The sequence below is a fragment of the Ailuropoda melanoleuca genome, chromosome 2 (genome assembly GCF_002007445.2).
Source record: "Ailuropoda melanoleuca isolate Jingjing chromosome 2, ASM200744v2, whole genome shotgun sequence".
Classification (NCBI taxonomy): Eukaryota; Metazoa; Chordata; class Mammalia; order Carnivora; family Ursidae; genus Ailuropoda; species Ailuropoda melanoleuca.
In genome coordinates, this window is record NC_048219.1 from 166,068,808 (window position 1) to 166,089,997 (window position 21,190).

At 38.7% G+C, this 21,190-nt stretch overlaps 1 protein-coding gene across 4 annotated transcripts; it reads right to left on the reverse strand.

Moving 5' to 3' along the window:
* Window positions 1-1,223: 1,223 nt before the first annotated feature.
* On the reverse strand, window positions 1,224-19,619 carry TMEM237 (transmembrane protein 237). Of its 4 annotated transcripts, XM_034654957.1 has the most exons (14): window positions 19,302-19,619; window positions 19,076-19,138; window positions 17,259-17,290; window positions 16,626-16,636; window positions 15,537-15,593; window positions 14,442-14,582; window positions 10,854-10,974; window positions 9,951-10,108; window positions 7,931-8,054; window positions 7,454-7,645; window positions 5,760-5,833; window positions 5,007-5,100; window positions 4,056-4,177; window positions 1,224-1,835 (listed from the first exon to the last, which is right to left on the reverse strand). In XM_034654957.1, the coding sequence occupies exons 1-14, from the start codon at window positions 19,338-19,340 to the stop codon at window positions 1,768-1,770; spliced, it is 1,296 nt and encodes a 431-aa protein (XP_034510848.1). In that variant the 5' UTR covers window positions 19,341-19,619; the 3' UTR covers window positions 1,224-1,767. The 4 variants fall into 4 exon arrangements, with proteins under 4 accessions (XP_034510848.1, XP_034510849.1, XP_011223168.1 ...); XM_034654958.1 differs by lacking the exon at window positions 16,626-16,636 and having other exon boundaries at window positions 19,302-19,617; XM_011224866.3 differs by lacking the exon at window positions 19,076-19,138 and having other exon boundaries at window positions 19,302-19,611.
* Window positions 19,620-21,190: the final 1,571 nt, after the last annotated feature.

A 21,190-nucleotide genomic window follows, 5' to 3' on the forward strand; every position in this document is an offset into this window, starting at 1 on the left:
CTTAGCATTCTGTCCATCCGAAGTCTGACATGAGTCACACTAAAATCAAGGTGTCAACAGGGCTGAATTCCTTTGTGGAGGTTCTAGGGGAATATCTGTTTCTTTGCTCATTTGGGATGTTGGCAAAATTCAGCTCCTTAAAGATGTAGGACTGAGCCCACATCCATTTTCTTGCTGTCAGCCAAGGACTATTCTCAGCTTCCAGAGATCACCCATGTCCCTTGATTTGTGGCTCCCTTCTTCTTCACCAAACATTTTTACAGTCTTATTGACTATATTCCCTATGCTGTACCTTTCATCCCTGTGACTTACTTATTTTGTAACTGGAAGTTTGTACCTCTTAATGCCCTTTATTTCATCCATCCTCCCACCCATCTCCCTCTCTGGAAACCAGCAGTTTGTTCTCTGTATTTATGAGTCAGGTTTTTTGTTTTTGTCTTTGTTTCTTAAATTTCACATGAGTGAAATTGTCTTTCTCTGATTTATTTCACATAGCATTATACCCTCTAGGTTCATCCATGTTGCAAATGTCAAGATTTCATTCTTTTTTTAATGGCTGAGTACTATTCCACCATATGTACATAGCACATCTTCTTTATCCATTCATCCATGAATGGACACTTGGGCTGTTTCCATATCTTGGCTATTGTAAGCAATGCTGTAATATACATAGGGGTGCATGTATCTTTTCGAATTAGTGTTTCTGTTTTCTTTGGGCAACTACCCCATAGCGGAATTACTGGATCATATGGTGGTTCTATTTTTAATTTTTTGCGGAACTTCCATACTGTTTTCCATAGTGGCTGCACCAATTTGCATTCACCAAAGTACACAAGGGTTCCTTTTTCTCCACATCCTCTCCAACACTTGTAATACATTCTGATAGGTATAAGGTGATTTCTCATTATGGTTTTGATTTGCATTTCCCTGATGATTAGTGATGCTGAGCAGCTTTTCATGTGTCTGTTGGCCGTGTGCATGCCTTCTCTGGCAAAATGTCTATTCAGGTCCTCTGCCCATTTTTAAATTGGATAAATTTTTTTTAGTGTTGAGTTGTATAAGTTCTTTATATATTTTGGATATTAACCCCTCATCAAATTTATCAAATATTTGCAAATATCTTCTCCCATTCAGTAGGTTGCCTTTTGTTTTGTTCATGGTTTCCTTTGCTGTGCAAAAGCTTTTTATTTGGTGTAGTCCCAATATGAAACTTTTCAAACAGAAAAGGTACATTTTCTTTTTATTAGTCATGAAGTAAAGCATCTTTCAAGCTGAATTACATTATATTTATTACATGATACATAACCACAACCACCAAGCCAGTTTGAAAAAAGACAAATTTCGTATTTTAATTTATTCAGTAAGGAGATATTAAAAATAAATAAAGGTATTTTGCCCCCTTCTTTCCTATTCCCTAAATTCTATGTTTAAACCTGATACATATTTGGTAACACTAAAGTAGTGGTTGTTTCTGTAGTAGAGCTTTTTAAGATAATGATTATAAATGCAATAGCACTTTCACCTGCTGGTTTCTAGCTCATGACTTCCTTTGTCATTAAGATGATAATGTAGAGAGGTTAATGTCTGGTTATGAATTGCAGATACAAGTTTTAACATTTTCCATAATCTCGAGAAAATTTTCAGTACTGTATAATCAAAAAATCAATTCCAAATACACCTGTACATATCTTATAAAAATACATTTAAAAACAAGAATAGGAAAAATTCTAAATACTGGGCCATTACTATACTGAAGGTGAGCTGGCATTATGACGAGGCTCTGAGTCCTTTATCTTTTTCAGGATATTCTTCCACATCAGAGGAGAACATCAACTCTGGGAGAGAAAATGAACAGATCAAACTCAAAATGGTTTCCCAGTACCTCAAAAAAAGTTTTACAGCTTAGTTTTAAATAGTCTCTCGAAATAACCACTCTTTTCAAACAGAAACGGTACATATTTTATATATATATATTTAACATATTTAATATATATAATAGAAAGCCCTCAGGTACAAATAACAATTCTCGATAATGAAATCTGATTTAAAAGGTGAGTGAATGACAAATGTACAAGTTTTGCATTTTAAAATGTTCAAGTTTTAAATGCACTGTAAACCACTGACACATAAAACATATATAATGGAGACAATATAACAACTCTTACCAGAACATTTAAGTCACTTAGACAACCCAGGATCATTAAACAGCTGAAAGGTCTAATTCTATAGTGACCATGGTCACTATACTGGAGGGACAGATGAAGAGCAAGCATGTGGAACTAACACGAGGCACGTGCCAGGATATCTTAAATGTGTTATCCCACTTAATCACCATAACAACCCAATAAGCTAAGTGTTATCCTCATTTTATATTTACTCTTTTTAGCCACATGGAAATAAAATGTTACATGACTCACATGGCCCTAAAAGAGAGCAGGACTCTGGAAATATTTAGTAAGTAACACACACTTTGCAATTTAGGCTCAATACTGCGCAAGCCAGCTGGATCCAGCTTCAATCCCAACCACAGTGTAGAATGTTACTAGTAGACATTTCTACATTTAAACTATCACTTAGCATAGGTGTGTAATTTATCAAAATAGTAAGAAATATAGAAAAAGAATACCTTAGGATTTAATAAAATGAAGTCCTTTGATATAAATATTATATGAAAAATTCCTTGAATGACTAAAAACTATGCTGAGTGAAAACAAAAAACAGAAAAATATGTAAAGCCTGACTTTTAAAAACACTTTAAGTATACCAAAGGGAATAAAGCAACAGAATATTCAGTGAAGGAACATGAGAATTATGATGCAAAAAGGTACATTCATGAATAAAAATGCACCAGATTACATCTTTTTTTTTTTTTTTAAAGATTTTATTTATTTATTCGACAGAGATAGAGACAGCCAGCGAGAGAGGGAGCACAAGCAGGGGGAGTGGGAGAGGAAGAAGCAGGCTCATAGCGGAGGAGCCTGATGTGGGGCTCGATCCCAGAACGCCAGGATCACGCCCCGAGCCGAAGGCAGACGCTTAACCGCTGTGCCACCCAGGCGCCCCCAGATTACATCTTTTGTCTTAGTTTTTACAAATAGAAATATTGGGATGATTCTCAATTCTAAGACTTTGAAATTATAATTAGTTGATCAAATTGTAGTGAAAGGCTCGGGATATTTAACCAATCAGGAATAAAATCATAACCAAAGTCCAGAAAACATCAAAGAAATCCAAGGGTGAAACTGTGGAACATCTGCCAAGGAAAGAAACTTATACTCCGAATACTAAGTAGTTCCGGAGCACTGTGCTCGGACTCTCAGCTCGCTAACGCGATTCCTCTTCTCCAGGTGTTCCAAAAGCAGTCTAGGGACTCGAGACTAGTAAATCTCACTTTACACTGGGCACACTAAAGCTAGGATTACTAAATACTTCATTAGACAACGAAGGGTGAAGAACTTGTGCCAGGTAGAGGAGGAGGTAAGAATGAGTATGTGTCTGACAAAGGCTACGCAGATACTTTGATCAGAAGGAAACTAGGAGAAATGAAGAGCAAAGACTCTATAAAATACTTGAATGATTTCAAGAAAAGAAATACCTCTGAAATATAAATAAGGACATGCATGACGGGAGACTTCCTATAAGGATTTTGAGGCTCTGGCTCTCCTAGACACTCTCTCTGCCTCTCTTGGCATTGTTTCACTACTTTATTGTCACTCCTCTTATGTTATTTTAAACTACATCTTTGTTATCAGAATATCATAAGCTATATCCATTAAAAGAACATATACAAAATCATCAGATTTCATGATATTCTTATACTATTTTTTTCTTTATTCTTTATTTTTTTTAAAGATTTATTTGAGAGAGAGAGCATACACAAGTGTGCACACGAGGGGGGGAGTGCAGAGGGAGAGTGGCAGACTCCCTACTGAGCGCTGGCCCATCCCACAACCCCAAGATCACCCGACCACCAAGATCATGATCCAAGCTAAAATCAAGTCAGATATGTTCAACCAACTGAGCCACCCGGGTGTCCCACTATTTTTTTTTAATACCTTCACTAAGATCCATGCCTGGCCTATAAGACAAAAAAAGCCAAGACAGTCCAACCAGAAGGGCCACCACCAGATTCACCACAATCCATGGCTGGAGAACCTGTTCCTCAACACCTGCTGCCCTAAAGGTACAAAAACACTCATTAGAAATATCTTCATTTGGGTTCATATAGCCAAATGTATCTATTTAATGAACATTAAAAAAATAGCAGTCCTCACCTAGAGAAATAACAAGTAAGGCATGAAATAAATATATCCTATATAATTTCCCTATAAAATAACTACACACATACACACACACACACACACACACACACATCATGGGAACAAAGCTTCAAAGGTTACTGAACTCTAAACAAATTTGCTTTATACATTGACATAAGTAAAAATTTAGTATTACCAAACAAATTTTCTAAGTTTCCCTTCCAACTACTCATGCCCCTAGCCACTCTCTCAAAGAAAGACTGCCCCTCTGAGTTTTATGAATCGGACTCTCAACTCGCCTGACCTTCCTGACTGACCAGTGATCTATGGAGGTTGGCTCTCCCTAGATTGCTCTCCTTCTAGCATTGCTTGGTTTTCTGACTCCATCCCAGCTACCCATTCCCATCACTAACTACTCTGGGGTATCAGACCTCCTGACTGGGCATGAGGGCACAGGGCTTCTCCAGTTCATGGTGTATGACTGATCTTAAAACCATAACTTAATAGATCTAAAGTAGATTTATAAAAAGGATACATTTCATTAAAAATGCAGGTATAAATAACAATAGTTATTCACTAAGCAATGTAATGGGTATTTTCTTGCCATAATTTTGGAAACAAAAACAGGGCCTTCATTATTATTTATAAATGAGAAAATGTAAAAGAGTGAAGGATAAGAATAGTACCATTACTCCCATTGCTGTTGTTATTACCATCAACAATTGCTAATGCTATTGTGAATCTTACCAGAGGCTACCATTAACAGAAGAAGGTGTGTAAAGATGGATTCTGTCGCTTGTCATTTGCTGACTCAGAGATAATATAAGGGCAGTAAAGTACACTGAGAAAAAGACAAATGAAATTACTAATAATATATTTTTAACAACCAGTTTATTTTGAATTTATAAATTACCATAAGGTCAAAAATAATCTATACTTTGGGGGATGATGACATAAAAGAAATTCATTTGATCAATTTCAATAGGCTAGCTAGCCTTATTTTATTTTTAAAGAATATAGGTACAAAAGGGTATTTTGAGGTGCTCATTATTTCACCATTAGAAATAATAAGAACCTAGATCTTTTAAGAAATTGAATGACTTACTCAAGGTCTTAAAACTAGTTTTATTAATACGCTCATAACTTAGAACAAAATGTACCCCAAATTATCAAAAAGATACAAAATAGTATTTGTTACTGAAATGCCATGCCAGCTGAATCTGTCTGATATCAAGTAGAAAATACAAAGCAAAAACATTAAGAAATATAGAACAAATTCAACTTTTAACAGTTATCTAGACCAACCTCCACTGAAAAAATAATTGTATCAAAATTATGCCTATCATTTTTTAATTGCAAATTCCACTGAACATCTGTAAGTAATGTTTAAAAGTAATGATAATATAAAATCTTTCTAAAAGTAAAATTAAACTTTTCCTGGTTCAAAATTACAGTGTAATTCAAGTACTACACAATTATAAAATGAAAGTATTTACTCACAGAAAGATGCTAAAGCTGTTGGATCCAGAGAAAGAAAATTTCGGATTGCTACTGATGTTTTAGCAAAGTCGATCCTAGAAAATACAAAAGCCTCTTGTCACAGTGCATTGATAAACTTCTCACAAAACTGTACTCTCTTAACTACAGTTTTTTCCTCCTCTATTCTAACACTACCACATACATTTGTCTATTATTAAGCTTTAAGTAGCTACAGTTTATACTAAATACACATGAAAGAATATCTTATTTACAAAAGCCACATAAAACATTTAACTAGATTAATAGTCAACATTCCTTTGGAGTAAGACACTCTAAAGAAACAAATTAAACTTGATCTGCAAAATTTCTTTAGATTCTACCTCTATTACTCATATAATCAGGCTGTAAATTGCTGTTTTTCTTAATGGGTTGAATAGTGTTCTCAAAGACATTTTGAACTTCTAACCCCTGGTACCTGTGAATGTGACCTTATTTGGAAATAGGCTCTCTGCAGCTGTATCAAGTTAAGATGAGGTCATCTGAAGGGGCCCTAATTCAATACAACTGGTGTCCTTAGAAAACAAGAAGAGACACATGGGGAAGACCACCATATGACAACAAAGACAGAGGTTGGAATGATGCTCCTACAAGCCAAGGAACTCCAAGGACTGCCAGAAACCACTGGAAAGGGGTGGAAGAGACTCTCCCACCAGCCCTCCAGAAAGGAACCAACCTGGTCAACACCTTAATTTCAGACTTCTAGCCTCTAGACTGAGAGAGAATAAATTCCTGTTGCTTTAAGTCACCCAGTTTGGAGTACAGCTGACCCTTGAACCACGCAGGTTTGAACTGTGTAGGTCTACTTATATGCAGATTTTTTCGATAAATACAGTGCAGAACTCTAAATATATTTTCTCTTCCTTATGATTTTCTTAATTTTTGTTTTTATAGCTTACTTTATTTTTTATTTTTTTAGGATTTATTTATTTGAGAGAGAGAGCACACGTGTGCACGTGCACACACCACAGTGTGGGGAGGGGCAAAGGGAGAAAGAGAGTCCTCAAGCCCAACATGTAGCTCGATCCCAGGATCCTGAAATCATGACCTGAGCTGAAATCAAGAGCCAGCCACCTAACCAATCGAGCTACCCAGGTGCCCCCTAGCTTACCTTTTTAGAAGAATACAGTATATAATACATATAATATACAAAATATGTGGTAATCGACTACTGGTGTTATAGGTAAGGCTACTGGTCAACAGCAGGCTATTAGTTAAGTTCTGAGGGAGTCAAAAGTCATATATGAATTTTTGACTTGCAGGAGATCAGCACACCTAACCCCTGCAATGTTCAAGGTTCAACTGTGTTTTTATTACAGCAACCCTAGGAAACATAAAATATCCAGAGTCTCACCTATTCCTGATTCAGGTGATCTGGAAGACAATATTTGGGACTGTTTTCATTGATTATATTTGGATGAAATTTTAGACTTAGAGTTGATGCTGGAATGGGTTTAGATTCTGAAGATGCTTTCATTGAGAGTATTCCCGTCCCCCCAACCCCGAACAAACAGAAACAAACCAGCTTTAAAAAAAAGTCAAAATAATATTAATATATTATAATTCTATTTTGAAAACTGTCATAGTCAGGGGCATATTTTGCCCAACATTTCCACCTGAAGAAAAGTTAGAGGGATGTACAGTCACAATAGTCTTACCTGTCGAAAGTTGAAACTGTACTTAGAGCTAAAAGCAAGTAGAGAAGACTCTGGAATGGATATGCTAAGGTCTTGTACTGTTGCAGAAGGTTTGAGAGGTTTGAAAGCTGATCTCCTGCTAGAACGTATATGAAAACAATATTCCACACAGCACAGCCAGCCAAGAAGCCATGAGAAAAGAGACCAATCATCCTGAATGGAAAAGGGTTTAATTATCACACATGTATTCTTAAAGTAAAAAGCTAAAATATTTTTTATATCTCTTCACATGTAAGAATAAAACTCAATATTTCAAAATGTAAAAACAAACCTTTTCTTTTTATAGGCAAATGATTTAATTACAATTAAATGTTTTTTAAAAATGCACCTATTGACTATTTTAAGTTGTCAATTTTGTTAACAATATTGAGCAATCAATACTTTTTTAAAAAAATGATGGAACATTTGTTTTAAGAAAAGTCCAACACCAGCAGCCACCTGAAAGCCCGGTGCACCGAGAGGGCAACATCTCTGGTCGTCCAGGAAAGCTTCATGTCCATCGACACCTCGATATTTTCTGTGGTCTTTATCAACTCTGAACGATCAGCAGCCTGGAATCGCCCTAAGAACACATTACACAATTATTAACAACTAGCAACGGAGAACCCTGGCCATCTTTTTATCTTATTTCACACCATTAGAACCCTGGGACTGAGATTTTGCTGTTCTTCTATCTAAAAACACTCCCCGATCCAGTCCCTATTTGAGAAGGCTCCTTTTTTCTGGTTCCTGAAATACACTATCTTTTTATCTTTAGGGAAAATAAACAAAGTCCATATACTTTCCTCTCATGCCAAAACAGATGTTAAAGTAACAGTTTTAAAAATCAATTGTATTTTATGAAATACAATAAGGAACTTCCCACTCAGAACAAATTCTAGAAATCTTTAACATGATATAATCTACAAAATTCTAATTTTGAGACTTTAGAAGTTTATTAAAGTTTCAATGCCAACACTACAAAGCTAAGTTGATGTTTGAAAACACTTCGAACTTCTTAGGAAAAGATGCCAGTGTGTGTAGCATGGCATTTTGTGATGAGAGAGAAGAAAGAGGTTGTTTCACAAACTTGGGAAGATGCCTGTGACAAGTTACAGCTCAGGTGTCAGCACCGGAACACCGCGTGCACAGAGCTTTCTCCTTGTGCTGTTGATGAAGCTCCTCACGCAGATCTACCAATCCACACACGGACCGCAGGAAGGAAGCAGGAAAGGTTCCATTTCAATTACCTTTGCCAAATCTGGCTGTCAAGTATTTTGGAGGATGAAAGACAGAGGTGCAACACCCAATTTTCCCTAAGAAAAGACAACTTCTGGGCAGACAACCAGTTGTCTTTTATGGTCAGTAATTCTAGTAGGGAAGTTTCTGTGCTAAGGAAAACGAGTAAAAATGAGGACTGAGTGACACTGCTTAATTAACAGACTATAGAAAATAAATATTGCTTAAAAATGAGGATTGAGTGATATTGCTTAAAAACAGAAGTAAATTAAATAGCAACACAGTATACTACTCAAAGTGCTTGACTAGAAGCCATGAAACCTCCACTCAAGTCCCAGTTCCGCACTAACCAACTGTGAGACCCTGGCGAAGTCAGCCTCCCGGGATCAGAAGTTCCTCATTGGCCAAGAACTTGAAGATCCCTTAGATGACATCTGACAGAATAGAAATTCTAAAATGGTGTCCATGAAATCTAAATTGTAAATTTTTAGAACTAATGTTTATGGTTCGAGTTCTTTAGGCAGCATGCTCATAGCATATCCCTGGGATACATATGGTCATGATGATGGTTTCTGTATGTTTTTCATATGCAAATGGAGTCTTATAATCCATGCACACTACACAATGTCAGAACTACCTTCCAAAAGAATCTGGAGCTATAATTTCTTATTTATTTCTTATTTAATATGGTAATACCATCATGTATCTTCTCATTTATTTTTAATTATAAAATTTATATCATTACCTGCCCCACCACCACCAACTGCGGAAAATTGGTAAAGTACAAGAATAAAGGAATGGGTTAAGAGGGGGTTGGGACGGGAGATTTTCTAAATTACCCATAATCCCATAACCCAGAAATAACCAGCATTGATATTTTGGCATATTTCCTTCTAGTCTTTTGTTCTACACATTTTTCTATAGTTGAGATATGTGTGTGTTTGTTTTTCATGAAATTTTTCCATGAAATGAAAAATTCTCCCTAAACATTATTTTTAATGGTGCAGATTTTATTATATAGATATTCCATAATTGACTGAAATCACACCCCTTCTATTTTATATTTACATTGTGTCCAGTTTTTCACTCTCAAGAATAATATGATGATTAGCTTTGTGTATAAATTTTTGTCCGTATCTTTATTTCCCTAATTCAGATCTCCAGAAATGTAATTCCTCAATCAAAGGATATCCTTGTGGAAATCCCAAAAAGCTCATGTTCCAAAACAAGAACAACTTACGGCTTTTTTCCACAAACACTTTGCCTACAGGCTGGCTAACGCCAGTGGGTGCGGTGAATATAGACTGTTGTTCTGGGCTGCTCTGCTCATCAGTTATTATGTCTTCATCTTCTACACCTAGTTCATTGGCGTACTGTAGTTCTGCTGGCTGGGTTTTCCTGTAATCAGGAAGAATGTAAGAAAAACGGATTATTGCTGAATTTTTACAGACCCACACAAGGAGGTACCTGTAAAAGAGCCTTGGCCGTGGGAGTCGAGAAATCTGGTTTTTACTTAAACGGATGTATTCCTAACTGTTATGTGCAGCAAGTCACATACATTTCTGTGGGCCTCAGTTTTCTCATCTGGAAAATGAAGTAACTGAACTAGATTTGTTAAGGTTCCTCCCAAACTTAAAATGATAGGATTCTATATAAATATTGATCACTATTTGTAGGGTTATTTCTAAATACAAACAATAGTGTTCTATAACTTCCAGTGTACTTCTTTAAAGTATGCCATTCTATTTTATCCAAGACTTAATTTCCTACACTAAAATACACAATTTATTGCTGAAATAATCGTAACCCGAATTCTATTAACATGAGAAAATACATCACAATAGCCTACTTTATTAATATTACAAGTTTCAGTATCTTTAGTATTTAATTTTTGCTACTTATATAACATTTTCTATTGATGTTCCTCTTTTTTAGAGATAGCTCCTAGGATCTTTAAGTACAGTATTTTACTTCTTCGGTTGTTCACTCTTTTCAAATTTAGAATTAGTTGGTTTAACGGATATTTTTGTAATCTTACTTATCGTAGAGTGTTTAATAAGACTTAATCAAAAGGTTCCTTTGAGGGCTCAGTACATAGCACAGTATCCCTGAAGAATATTTAGAAGGACAAATAAATTCTTACTTTGTCTTCCTTCGAGGTTTCTGAGTAACTGCCTCCTTGGCTGGCCCCACATCAATACCATTCTCGTTTCGTAATAAAGATGCACTAGACGTCTTCTTTCGGGTTAAGGAAGTCTCCAATTCTGAAAATAAAGCAGATGAAATGTTCAAGTTACTATCACGTAAAAAGAAAAGTAATGTGTAAAACTTATAAGACAAGATAACTTTAAAAATTTTAATTAGGCCAAAAATTTTTCATCATTTTACTAATTTTTAATTTTTATAATTTTATATCTCTAAACACCAAAAAATTTGAAATTGCAGTGCCAAAAAATATGGAAAAAATGAACTAATCCAATAGCCAGAGTGTTGGGAGAGCCCCCAGATTACCCGCAGTTCAGTGATTCACCCAAAGGACTCATGGGACTCAGAAGTCATTACACTCACAAATCCTTACATTCAATTACAATTGATTAGAGGGAAATGACATAAAGCAAAATCAGCAAAAGGAAAAAGCACATGGAGCAAAGTCCAGAGGAAACCAGGTATAAGCTTCCAAGAGTCCTCTATCAGTGGAGTCACGCAGGACGCGCTAATTCCTCCAGCAACAAGCTGGCACGTGTGACACTCTCTCTACCAGGGAAGCTCATTACAGACTCGGCACCCAAGGCTTTTACTGGCACCTGATCACAAAGGCACCCCCTGCCTAGCACATACCAAAATTCCAGATTCCCAGAAGCAAAGCAGGGGTTCAGCATAAATCATATTGTGTACACAAATGCACAGTAAACCACCCTTATAATTTAGGGAACGTTTTATATCAGGGTAGGAACTATTTACCAGACAAGTTCCGGAGGCCAGTGAAGAGGCAACCTTGCAAGCAGACCTTTCTAATGAGAGCACTTTCAGGCCTGCTATGGTAAGTCCTTCCTGAGCACAAGGTATTAAGGTTAAGTAAGTCAAGGCAGACTTCTCATCTGCTAGCTACTTCCTCCAATCTGAAAATATCGGCAATGGCCTCCTGGAATGTCCTCAAAGCCCCCAGAATCCTATTTTAATAAAATACTTACAGCTCAAACTGCAGATACAATAGCAGTAGAACCTACCCTAGTCACCCAGAACAAAACAAAACAAAAATAAAACAAAATTAAAAACCGAGAAATCTATAAAGCTATACCTGCACAGGTGGGTGCATTCTGGAATGGCAGTGACAGGTGCTCTTTGGCCCAGAACTTAGCTGGGTCCTGAATTTCCTAAAAATGGTCAACTGCTTCCTGTAAATACATTTTTTCATAAATTGTAAAGCTAGGTACTGGTATCCATCTTGATTTTCACATTTGTACCTTAACTGAATTAACTAAGATGGTAGTTTTAATTCAACTATATTTACTGCCAGTAATGAAATAAATCATAGAAATAAATCATAAAACTATCTGAGCATCATTTCTCTCTTTTTCCTCCCTTCTGCCCGGGCACTGCAGCATCGTACTCCAACTCGCCTCTAAAAACTCTGTTCCACTCTATGGACTTTCCAGTTTCTGCCCTATCTTCCTGTAATTCGTTCACCCAGTCAGGACTCACTGTTTTCTATGAGAATAAATAATTGGTCAGGGAAATTATTTTGTAACAAATTATTCATCAGGGGCCAATGTTAGTAGGAAAGAGCTAATCTCCCAATCTTTATTCCTTCCCTTTATTTTACTGTAATGAAACCCACTGTCTTTCTTCTAATTACTATAAAAGTCATAATGCTCAATATATGAAAAATCAGTAAAATAAGAAAGAAAGACAATAAAAATCATCCCTAATTCCTCCTTCCAAAAAACCTAACATTGTCAACACTTTGCTATATCCTTCCATTGTTTTTACCATATATATGCACGCATATACATGTATTCTGGGTGGAACTGTGTCGGAAAGATATGTTCAAGTCCTAACCCCCAGTTCCCGTGAATAAGACTTTATCTGGAAACAGGATCTTTGCAGCTATAACCAATTTAGGGTGAGATCATGCTGCATTAGGATGGGCCTGAAATCCAGTGACTCGTATCCTTATAAGAAGAGCAAAATATGAGGGTGCGTGGGTGGCGCAGCTGGTTCAGCATCTGACTCTTGGTTTCCGTTCGGGTTGGGATCTCAGGGTCACGAGACTGAGGCCCACATCAGGCTCCATGCTCAGCAAAAAGTCTGCTTAAGACTCTCCCTCCTTCTCCCTCTGTCTCTCCTCCCTACACGTGCATGTGCACTCTCTCTCTCAAATAAATAAATCTCTAAAAGAAAGAGAGCAAAATATGGACACAGAAGCACATGGAAAGATGTGAAGATGGAGGTACAAAATGGAGTTATACTGCCACAAGCCAAAGAACAGCAAGGATTGCCAACAAGCTCCAGAAGCTAGAAGAGGCAAGGATGGATTCTTCCCTAGAGCCTTCAGAGGGAGTGTGGCCCTGCGGACACCTTGAGTTCAGATTTCTATCCTCCAGAACTGTCAGACAACAAATTTCTATTGTTTTAAGTTACTCTATTTACAATAATTTGTTATGGCAGCCCTGGGAAATTAATACAACATATTTTACAAAAATAGGATCCTTTGATATATACTATTGTACGTGTGGATGATGACTCAACAGTACATTACTGACGGTTTTCCACGTCACTATTTCACCTTAACAATCCTTTTAGTGGGTGCTTGGTTTCTATTAAATAGATAAAACATGATTTATTTAGCCAGCATCACTTTGTTAGCTACTGGTTATTACTAGTTTCTACTCTTATATCTAATGTTGCAGTTAACATCCTTTAATTACGGGAGCTACTGTAGTTACTTCTATTCCTAAAAGTTCTGACAGGCTATACAAATTTATGCTCCTATCAGTGGTATATGAATGTACTCCTTTCTCATCAACACTTTTTTATCTAACACTTTTGAATTTTATATGCTGAAAAAAGCATTGTCAATTGATAGTATTTTGTTTACCTTGTGAATAGTACCTGGGACAATGTAAGACTCAATGAATGATGACTCTTTTTCCATTGTATTATTGTTAATACTGAATCTATCCTTACCCCACTGACCTGAAATGTAATTTTATCATTTTATCATATACTAAATTCTTATACACACCAAGATCTGAACTTTCTGTTTTATTTTATTTTATTTTATTTTTTTAAAGATTTTATTTATTTATTTGACAGAGACAGAGACAGCCAGCGAGAGAGGGAACACAAGCAGGGGGAGTGGGAGAGGAAGAAGCAGGCTCATAGCAGAGGAGCCCGATGTGGGGCTCGATCCCATAACGCCAGGATCACGCCCTGAGCCGGAGGCAGACGCTTAACCGCTGTGCCACCCAGGCGCCCCTGAACTTTCTGTTTTAATCCTGAATTTGTATCCCTTCCCTCATAATATATGGACATATGACCAAAAGAGACCCTCTAAAGTGTTCTTGACTTAAACTATTGGAGTTACTCTAACGGTAAAAATTTTAATAATAATAAAAAAAACAAACAAACAAAGGGATGTGGGCAGGGAAAAATGGGAACAGAGAAGTTTTTAATCATATCCCCAAAATCACAGCTACTGTCACAACCTAACCTTGGTTCCTTCACATACCAAGAGGTAGCCTCGTCTTCTTCTGTCTCTTTTGAACAGGAGCTTCTTCTGGATGCTCTGTGGATTCTTTAGTTGGTGGCTCACTGCCCTCAGGTGGCCTGTGAACAGCAGCCTGAACAAGGCCTTCCAAAGAAGCACTACCTACAGAAAAGCAGAGTGGGAGAAACCAGGACAATCTGAGCAGAGATCACTGAGTCTTAAAAAGATAGAAAAAAAAAAGGGAACTGGAAATGGTTCCTAAAGGATGATTAATTGTCCTTTGTTACCTCTTTGCCTATAACTATAAGAATTGGTCTTAACCCACACTTATATCACATTATAAATTATAATATATTCAGTACTTGGTATATCAAATCAATACTCAAAGTTTCTTTTTACCATATCACTACATACAGATCCAGATATTTTCACATCTTAAGACTGGAAGAGGTAGCAAGTAGAGTGAAAGGACCTGTTAGAGCTGACTCAGGGTCCAAGCCTGAGTGACCAGGAGAGTGGGGAATTCCATTAACAGAAATTTGTGAGAGGTAAAAATTGATTTATTGTTGAAGATAATGATGAATTCCGAACACGCTGAGTTTACATTACTGACAGAACATCCAGGATTATTAGTGGATAACAAAGACAAAAAGAAGCTCACAGAACCTGCTCATGACAGAACCTCAATTACATGGATGACATGGTCCTGCCTTCAGACTCTAGTTCTAATGAAGAGATTCTCTGACTGAAATGAGGGATCCAAGGACCTTGTGTCCAGTATCCCATTCAAAGGTCTGGAATCAATCACAGCTTAAGACAATTTATGTCATCTAGGGATAAAAGACCTCAAAGCGTCCATGAATGTTGTGGAAGTAAGAGTTTAAGTGGAACAATCCTTTATCCCATGAATGCTTCTAGACACTCTTCAGGCTGCCCACTGTGTTATTCCTCACTACCACCAGGAATCCCATTACTTTAAACTGACCTTGAGTCTATCCTCAATACAGCAGTGACTCGGGACTGCTGGGGACTCGCCTCTCCCTATTCTGTGATGTTTGTCATCCCTGAGGTCCTGGAAAGACTTGTGATCCCACACAAAAAAGATCAACTTCTTACCTAGTGTGCTTTTTGTTTTGGGCTTCTTTTTCTTAGGACGACTAAGTGGAATATCACCTATAAAACAGAAAAAACAACAGAAACGCCTGCCTAAAATTCAATGCAGAGAACAGCGAAAAGGAACTTTTAGTAGGGAAAACCTTTCCCTCTCTTCCCTACGTCCAGCCAACTTCTACACATTAGGGGAAAAAGAAAAGAAATTGACAAATTCAGGGCCGGGGGGGCGGGGTGCGCTGGCTGGCCTAGTCAGTACAGCATTTGACTCTTGATCTCAGGGTCTAGAGTTCAAGCCCTATGTTGGGCGTGGAGTCCATTCAAAAAAAAGGAAGAAATTGACAAAGTCAAAGAAAGTCAAAGTCAAAGAAAGTCAAAGAAAGCCTATAGCGTGGTGGCAGTAGCTCACTGTTGGTCAGTATTATTAAAAACTGTGACATTTCTAATATCAGAAAAGTGGGCTCACAAAATAGTCATCTGATCCCCTACATTTCCCAGCCCCCTTGCACTTAGATGTGGCCTGTGACTGGTTTGGGCCATACACTTTGAGCAGAACCAATCTGCCAAAACACTGAAAGAGCCAGTGAGTAACCTTCAGCTTTCTCTTCCTTTGCTGAAGCATGTTAAGATGGCAGAAGCACAGAATAGAAGTAGCCTGAATCACTGCATCGTTAGTGAAGAGTGGTGAAAGACAACTGCCCTGGATTGCTGCCACAGTGTACTTTGCATCAATCGGAAATAACCCTGTATGATATTAAGTCAGAGACCTTGAGGTTAGTATAGCATAACCAAGTCTATCCTGATTAAATGAGACAAAAGAAAATGTAGTCCCTATTCCAGAGCTATAAACTAGCCAATGGTTATATACTAGATGACTCCATTCAGGAATGAACCAAATACCAATCATACAACTAGTGTTATACATCAACCCTCATTTAAAAAATAGGAGTCATAAGAGATTATTTTGATAAAAGGATGCTGCAATATTATAAATTTTACCATTCAGATTCAACTTTAAGAAAAACATTAAGGAATCAAATTAACTTTTGAACTCCAAATTTTTAAAAGTTTTACATTAAGAGTGAACTAACTCACCTTGATTAGCACTTTACATGACACCGACCAAATTTAATTAGGACAAAGACAAAAAAAGGAAACTATTAATTAGAAATCTATTATACTGTCAGACTGAAAACTGACTTAAGTCATTATAAATTTAAAATAAAATAAGCTTTCACACTGTCAGCTAGTTTATAAACTAGCTTATTCTTTATAAGTAAAAAGCTAATAAAACTGCTAACAAAATAACCCCAATATTTTCTGAACTTACATACACATATTTCCTACTGTCTATTAATAAAGTGGATTAAGCAGATTAAGAATTCTTATTTTATCACTGATTAAAATCAGCTTAAACTCTGAGGAAACTATTCCAGCAAACAAAAGAGGATAAAAAATCTGATAAACAAGACATTAAAACATTCAGAATGGATCCATTATCTTACCATGTTGACATTCAGGCTTTGAAATAGAACATTTAATTATAACTGTTACCCTAATGATTCAAGGATTTTTTACCTTTAAACTTTTAGGAAGCCTTTTCCTAAAATTTTCAAGAAGTCTTCTCTGAATTATTATTATTTTGCACTGATACTAGTCAACTTTTTCACTTTATTTACTTTGCATTTTTTAAAACTCAATGATAAAATTACTGTAACTTATTTTTACCTTGGCACAGGTGGAAGGGCTCGTGGAGGACGCTACGGGGAGAAGAAAATTGCTTGTAAGTAAAATTCTCAGAACATCTTTACTTCATGTACTTCAAATCTTTGGATAACCCTGTTCATCAAATGAAACCCAGGAAGTACTAATGAGAATCAGACGGGCAATTCTAAATTTGTTCTACCATTTCTAAGTTTCATATAAAATTCCTTCCTTCCCACACTCCTTTCTATCCAGAGGTCAGGCTCTGCTCTAAAGACTACAGATACATTAATGAACCAAACAGAGAAATCCCTGCTTTTATGGTACTTCCATTATACTGGTTAAGTATTAGAAGATTATAAACACAAACACACACACACACACACACACACACACACACACACACACACAAATGAGAGAGGATGTAGTGCGCTTTAGTTAGGGAAAGTCTCTCAGAGATATTTGAGCTGAGACCTGAATAAGGAGAAGAAAGGAGACCAAGGGGAGCAAATACAAAGCCTTTCAAGAGAGATTAAAGGTTTCAGATAAAAGGCCAGTAAGGCTGTAGCACAGTTACCAAGAGTAGGCGCCAGATTAATTAGGCTCTTGAAGACAAAAGGAACTTGTCTAGATTTTGTTTCAATTCAATGAGAAGACAATGGAGGCTTTAAACCACACAGTAACAATCTTATTTAAAAAATCACTGTGAACACAGCATGAGTAATGCATTTTAGGGCAGAGAGAATTAAACACACACACACACACACACCCCTTATAAATGATACTTTACATGAAAAGAAAAGTTGTGTTTGCAGTTCAGAGAGATTACAATTGAGAAGCATTCTGGAATCTTTCAAAATAAAATACTAACAGAAATCAGTTTAATGTCCCAAGTGTCTCATGCTACTCGCAGAGGGCATTGACTCAAAAGGGTTACATTTTAGACACTCTTTTAGTTTGTTATACGACCGTCCCATTTAGCAATCCATCCGTTCACTCTATTAATACAAATGTTACGAGATTAGGACAAAGCAGGATGTCTTAACACACTATCTGGTCATTAAAATTGCAACTGGAAAGGTACACTAATCCTAAGAACTATCGCAAGGATGCTACGGATCGCGTTCTTTCCAAAGATTCAGTTCACGCACTTCCACATTTCAAAAGTCCCGCAAAAATGACGTGTCACCCATCCACAAGGCCAACCTTTAAGCCGTTCAAAAGTCCGACGGCTCAACTGAACACAAAATCTTAATAACTCAAACCTAACTAAGGCTCGCTTACCACCTGCTTCTTCCCCATTCCGTCTAAAGCCGGACTTTCAAGCAGCCACCCGCTGCCAGGCGCCCAGAGCTCACAGCCCGCCCCCTGCTGGCTCCTGCCCGGGCCGGCCGCGCGCAGGCGCTGTGCGTCATCGGACTGCGCGGCTCTGGCCGAGATGGCGCTCGGCCCCTGCTCTTAAAGAAGGGGGCGAAGGCCAGCGCGGGGAGTTGGTCGCGCCTCTGCGGTCTACCCCTGCGGAAAAGGGGACGTCGGAGTGGGGGCTGACATGCCTGGGAAGACAGACTCCAGCCGGCCTGGGGCAGCAATCACGGTTCTACACATGGTTTCCCAAGTGGTTGCAGTGATTTGTTCGAGGGAGGTGGGAAAAGACCATGATTAAAAGTCTCCACTCGGAAACTGCGATCTCTTTCCTGGGTGGCTAAACGCTTTCCGGGAGGAGCCCGCAAGAAAGACCTAGCTGGCAGTCCCGGAACACCCAGGGGCGGGGAAGGCAACGAGAGGCGTCGTCATAGCAACATGAACTCAGGCCCCCGGAAACTTCATGCCCGGGTCCTCGCCTGGCTTCGGGGGTTAGGGTCCCGGCCTCGGGACGAGCTTCCATCGTCCGCTCCGGTCCAATCCTGTGAGCACCAAAGGGGCGGACGCGCAGACATCACGAGCAGGGCTCTCCCTCTGCGACCCCCAGCCCTGGGCACTGGCCCCGCCCCAGAGGCAGCCGAGGCTTTAAGGCAGCACCCTCCGCCTCCACCACCTCCCGTGGCCGCAGCGCCCTTCACCGCTCACCGGGTGGGCCTCCAGCCCAAGCCCCGAGTCCGCCCTCATGGCGCTCTTCCCTCCGGGGTCCCTCAGCGCAACCGCCGGCGGCCCGAGCGTGGCTCCCCGCGCCCCTGCCTCCGGGACCTGCGAGAGGCGGGGGCTTCCCGGTGTCCGGTTAGGCCGCAGCTCTGGGAGCTAGGTCTCAGCCCGCCTTAGCGGGACCAAGCCCCGCCCCCCGAGGCCTCAGGGTTAGGGAGGGGCCGGGTTAGTCCTGTAGACGGCAGGATGGAATCTCGCTTTCTGAGCAGTGATGTAATGAATCGGGAAGGCCCCCTAGGGCCATGAGGAGAAGAGATACAGCTAAAATCCAAACATGCTGTTGGTACAAAGAACTGATGATCAGCAAGGCCAAGACTGCCTGGAAGAACCAGGAACTGCTAATCACTAGAACCGGAAGAGGTCTGGAAGGACTACAGACTCATTCAACTCCTTTCAAAAGGGAGGACTTCTGTAGCAAACGGTCAGATTCTCCAGATGCTGACTCTTCCATACCTGACTGCGTTTCAAAGGCAACCTCCCGACTGATCTCAACAAAATAGAGACCCTTCCTCCGCTTCAACATAATAAGCAGTAAGCACCCAGAGCTGACCCCTACCAGACTGAGTTTTCCTCTCAGCGAGTCACACACTGACTGACTTGGCGCTTGGTTCTTTTTTTTTTTTTAAGATTTTATTTTTATTTATTTACTTATTCGATAGAGATAGAGACAGCCAGCGAGAGAGGGAACACAAGCGGGGGGAGTGGGAGAGGAAGAAGCAGGCTCATAGCAGAAAGAGCCTGACGTGGGGCTCGATCCCATAACGCCGGAACCACGCCCTGAGCTGAAGGCAGACGCTTAACCGCTGTGCCACCCAGGCGCCCCTTGGCGCTTGGTTCTTTAACTTCTTACCCTTGTATCTTGTTTATTGTGTAACTTTGTATTGTTTCTTGTATGGTATATGTGAAGCCAAGTTAAACAGGTAGTGAAATGGCTTTCAGTTTGGAATCCTACACCTGCTAAAATTGTGTAAACCCTGCTTTATGAATGGATAAAGCTGACATTGTGGAAAGACACAGCTCCTGCACCGACTTTGTAGGGTGCTAGAGACGCCCCCCTGCCCCCGCCCAAGCCCAATGTTTCAGGTTGGGTATGTATTGATACAGACAATACCAGATTTCTTCCAGGTGTGTGTGTGGGGGGGGATACATGCAATTCTTAAAATTTCACCAGTTGCTTATCCTCCATCTCTGTAAATCAAGTTTGGGAAAGCTTTTCCTCAAAAAAACACAACATAAATCAAATCCAAGTTCACATACCATTAAAAATGACTTAATTTTCTTTGGTTGAGTTTTTTTTGGGGGGGTGCGGAGGTTGGGTTTAATTTTTTCTTGGGTTTTTTAAAAAAATATAATCACTTTAAGTAAAAAAGAAATAAAAATATTTTGAGGTATGCTCTTGGTTTGTTTTATAGTTAAGAAAAGTTGGGAGGGGTAGAGGAATGGTATGGGTATAGGGAACATTAGAGAATGATGCAGTAGATAGATACAGGGGCAGCAAGACTGACTGGAAGTCTCAAGACCTAGGGAAGAAAGAAAAATAAGACTTCCTGGAATAGCATTCTCATCTTGTGGTATTCCCAGATATGGGTCTCTAGAATTAAAGTCAATTGCCCTTTCCTAACTTAGGCATGATGTGGATATTGGCTTTTAGGCAAATTAATGATTGTTAATAGCTCTGATCAGAAGAATAATTTTTTCCTTGTAGGCTGATACATAAATGATGAGGGCAGTGCCATTTCTGTAAGTTTTCATGTTAGATGTGAAATGTGTACATTAACCATTTTTTCTTGCTGAGTCAGTCAAGTAGGCACTTTTTG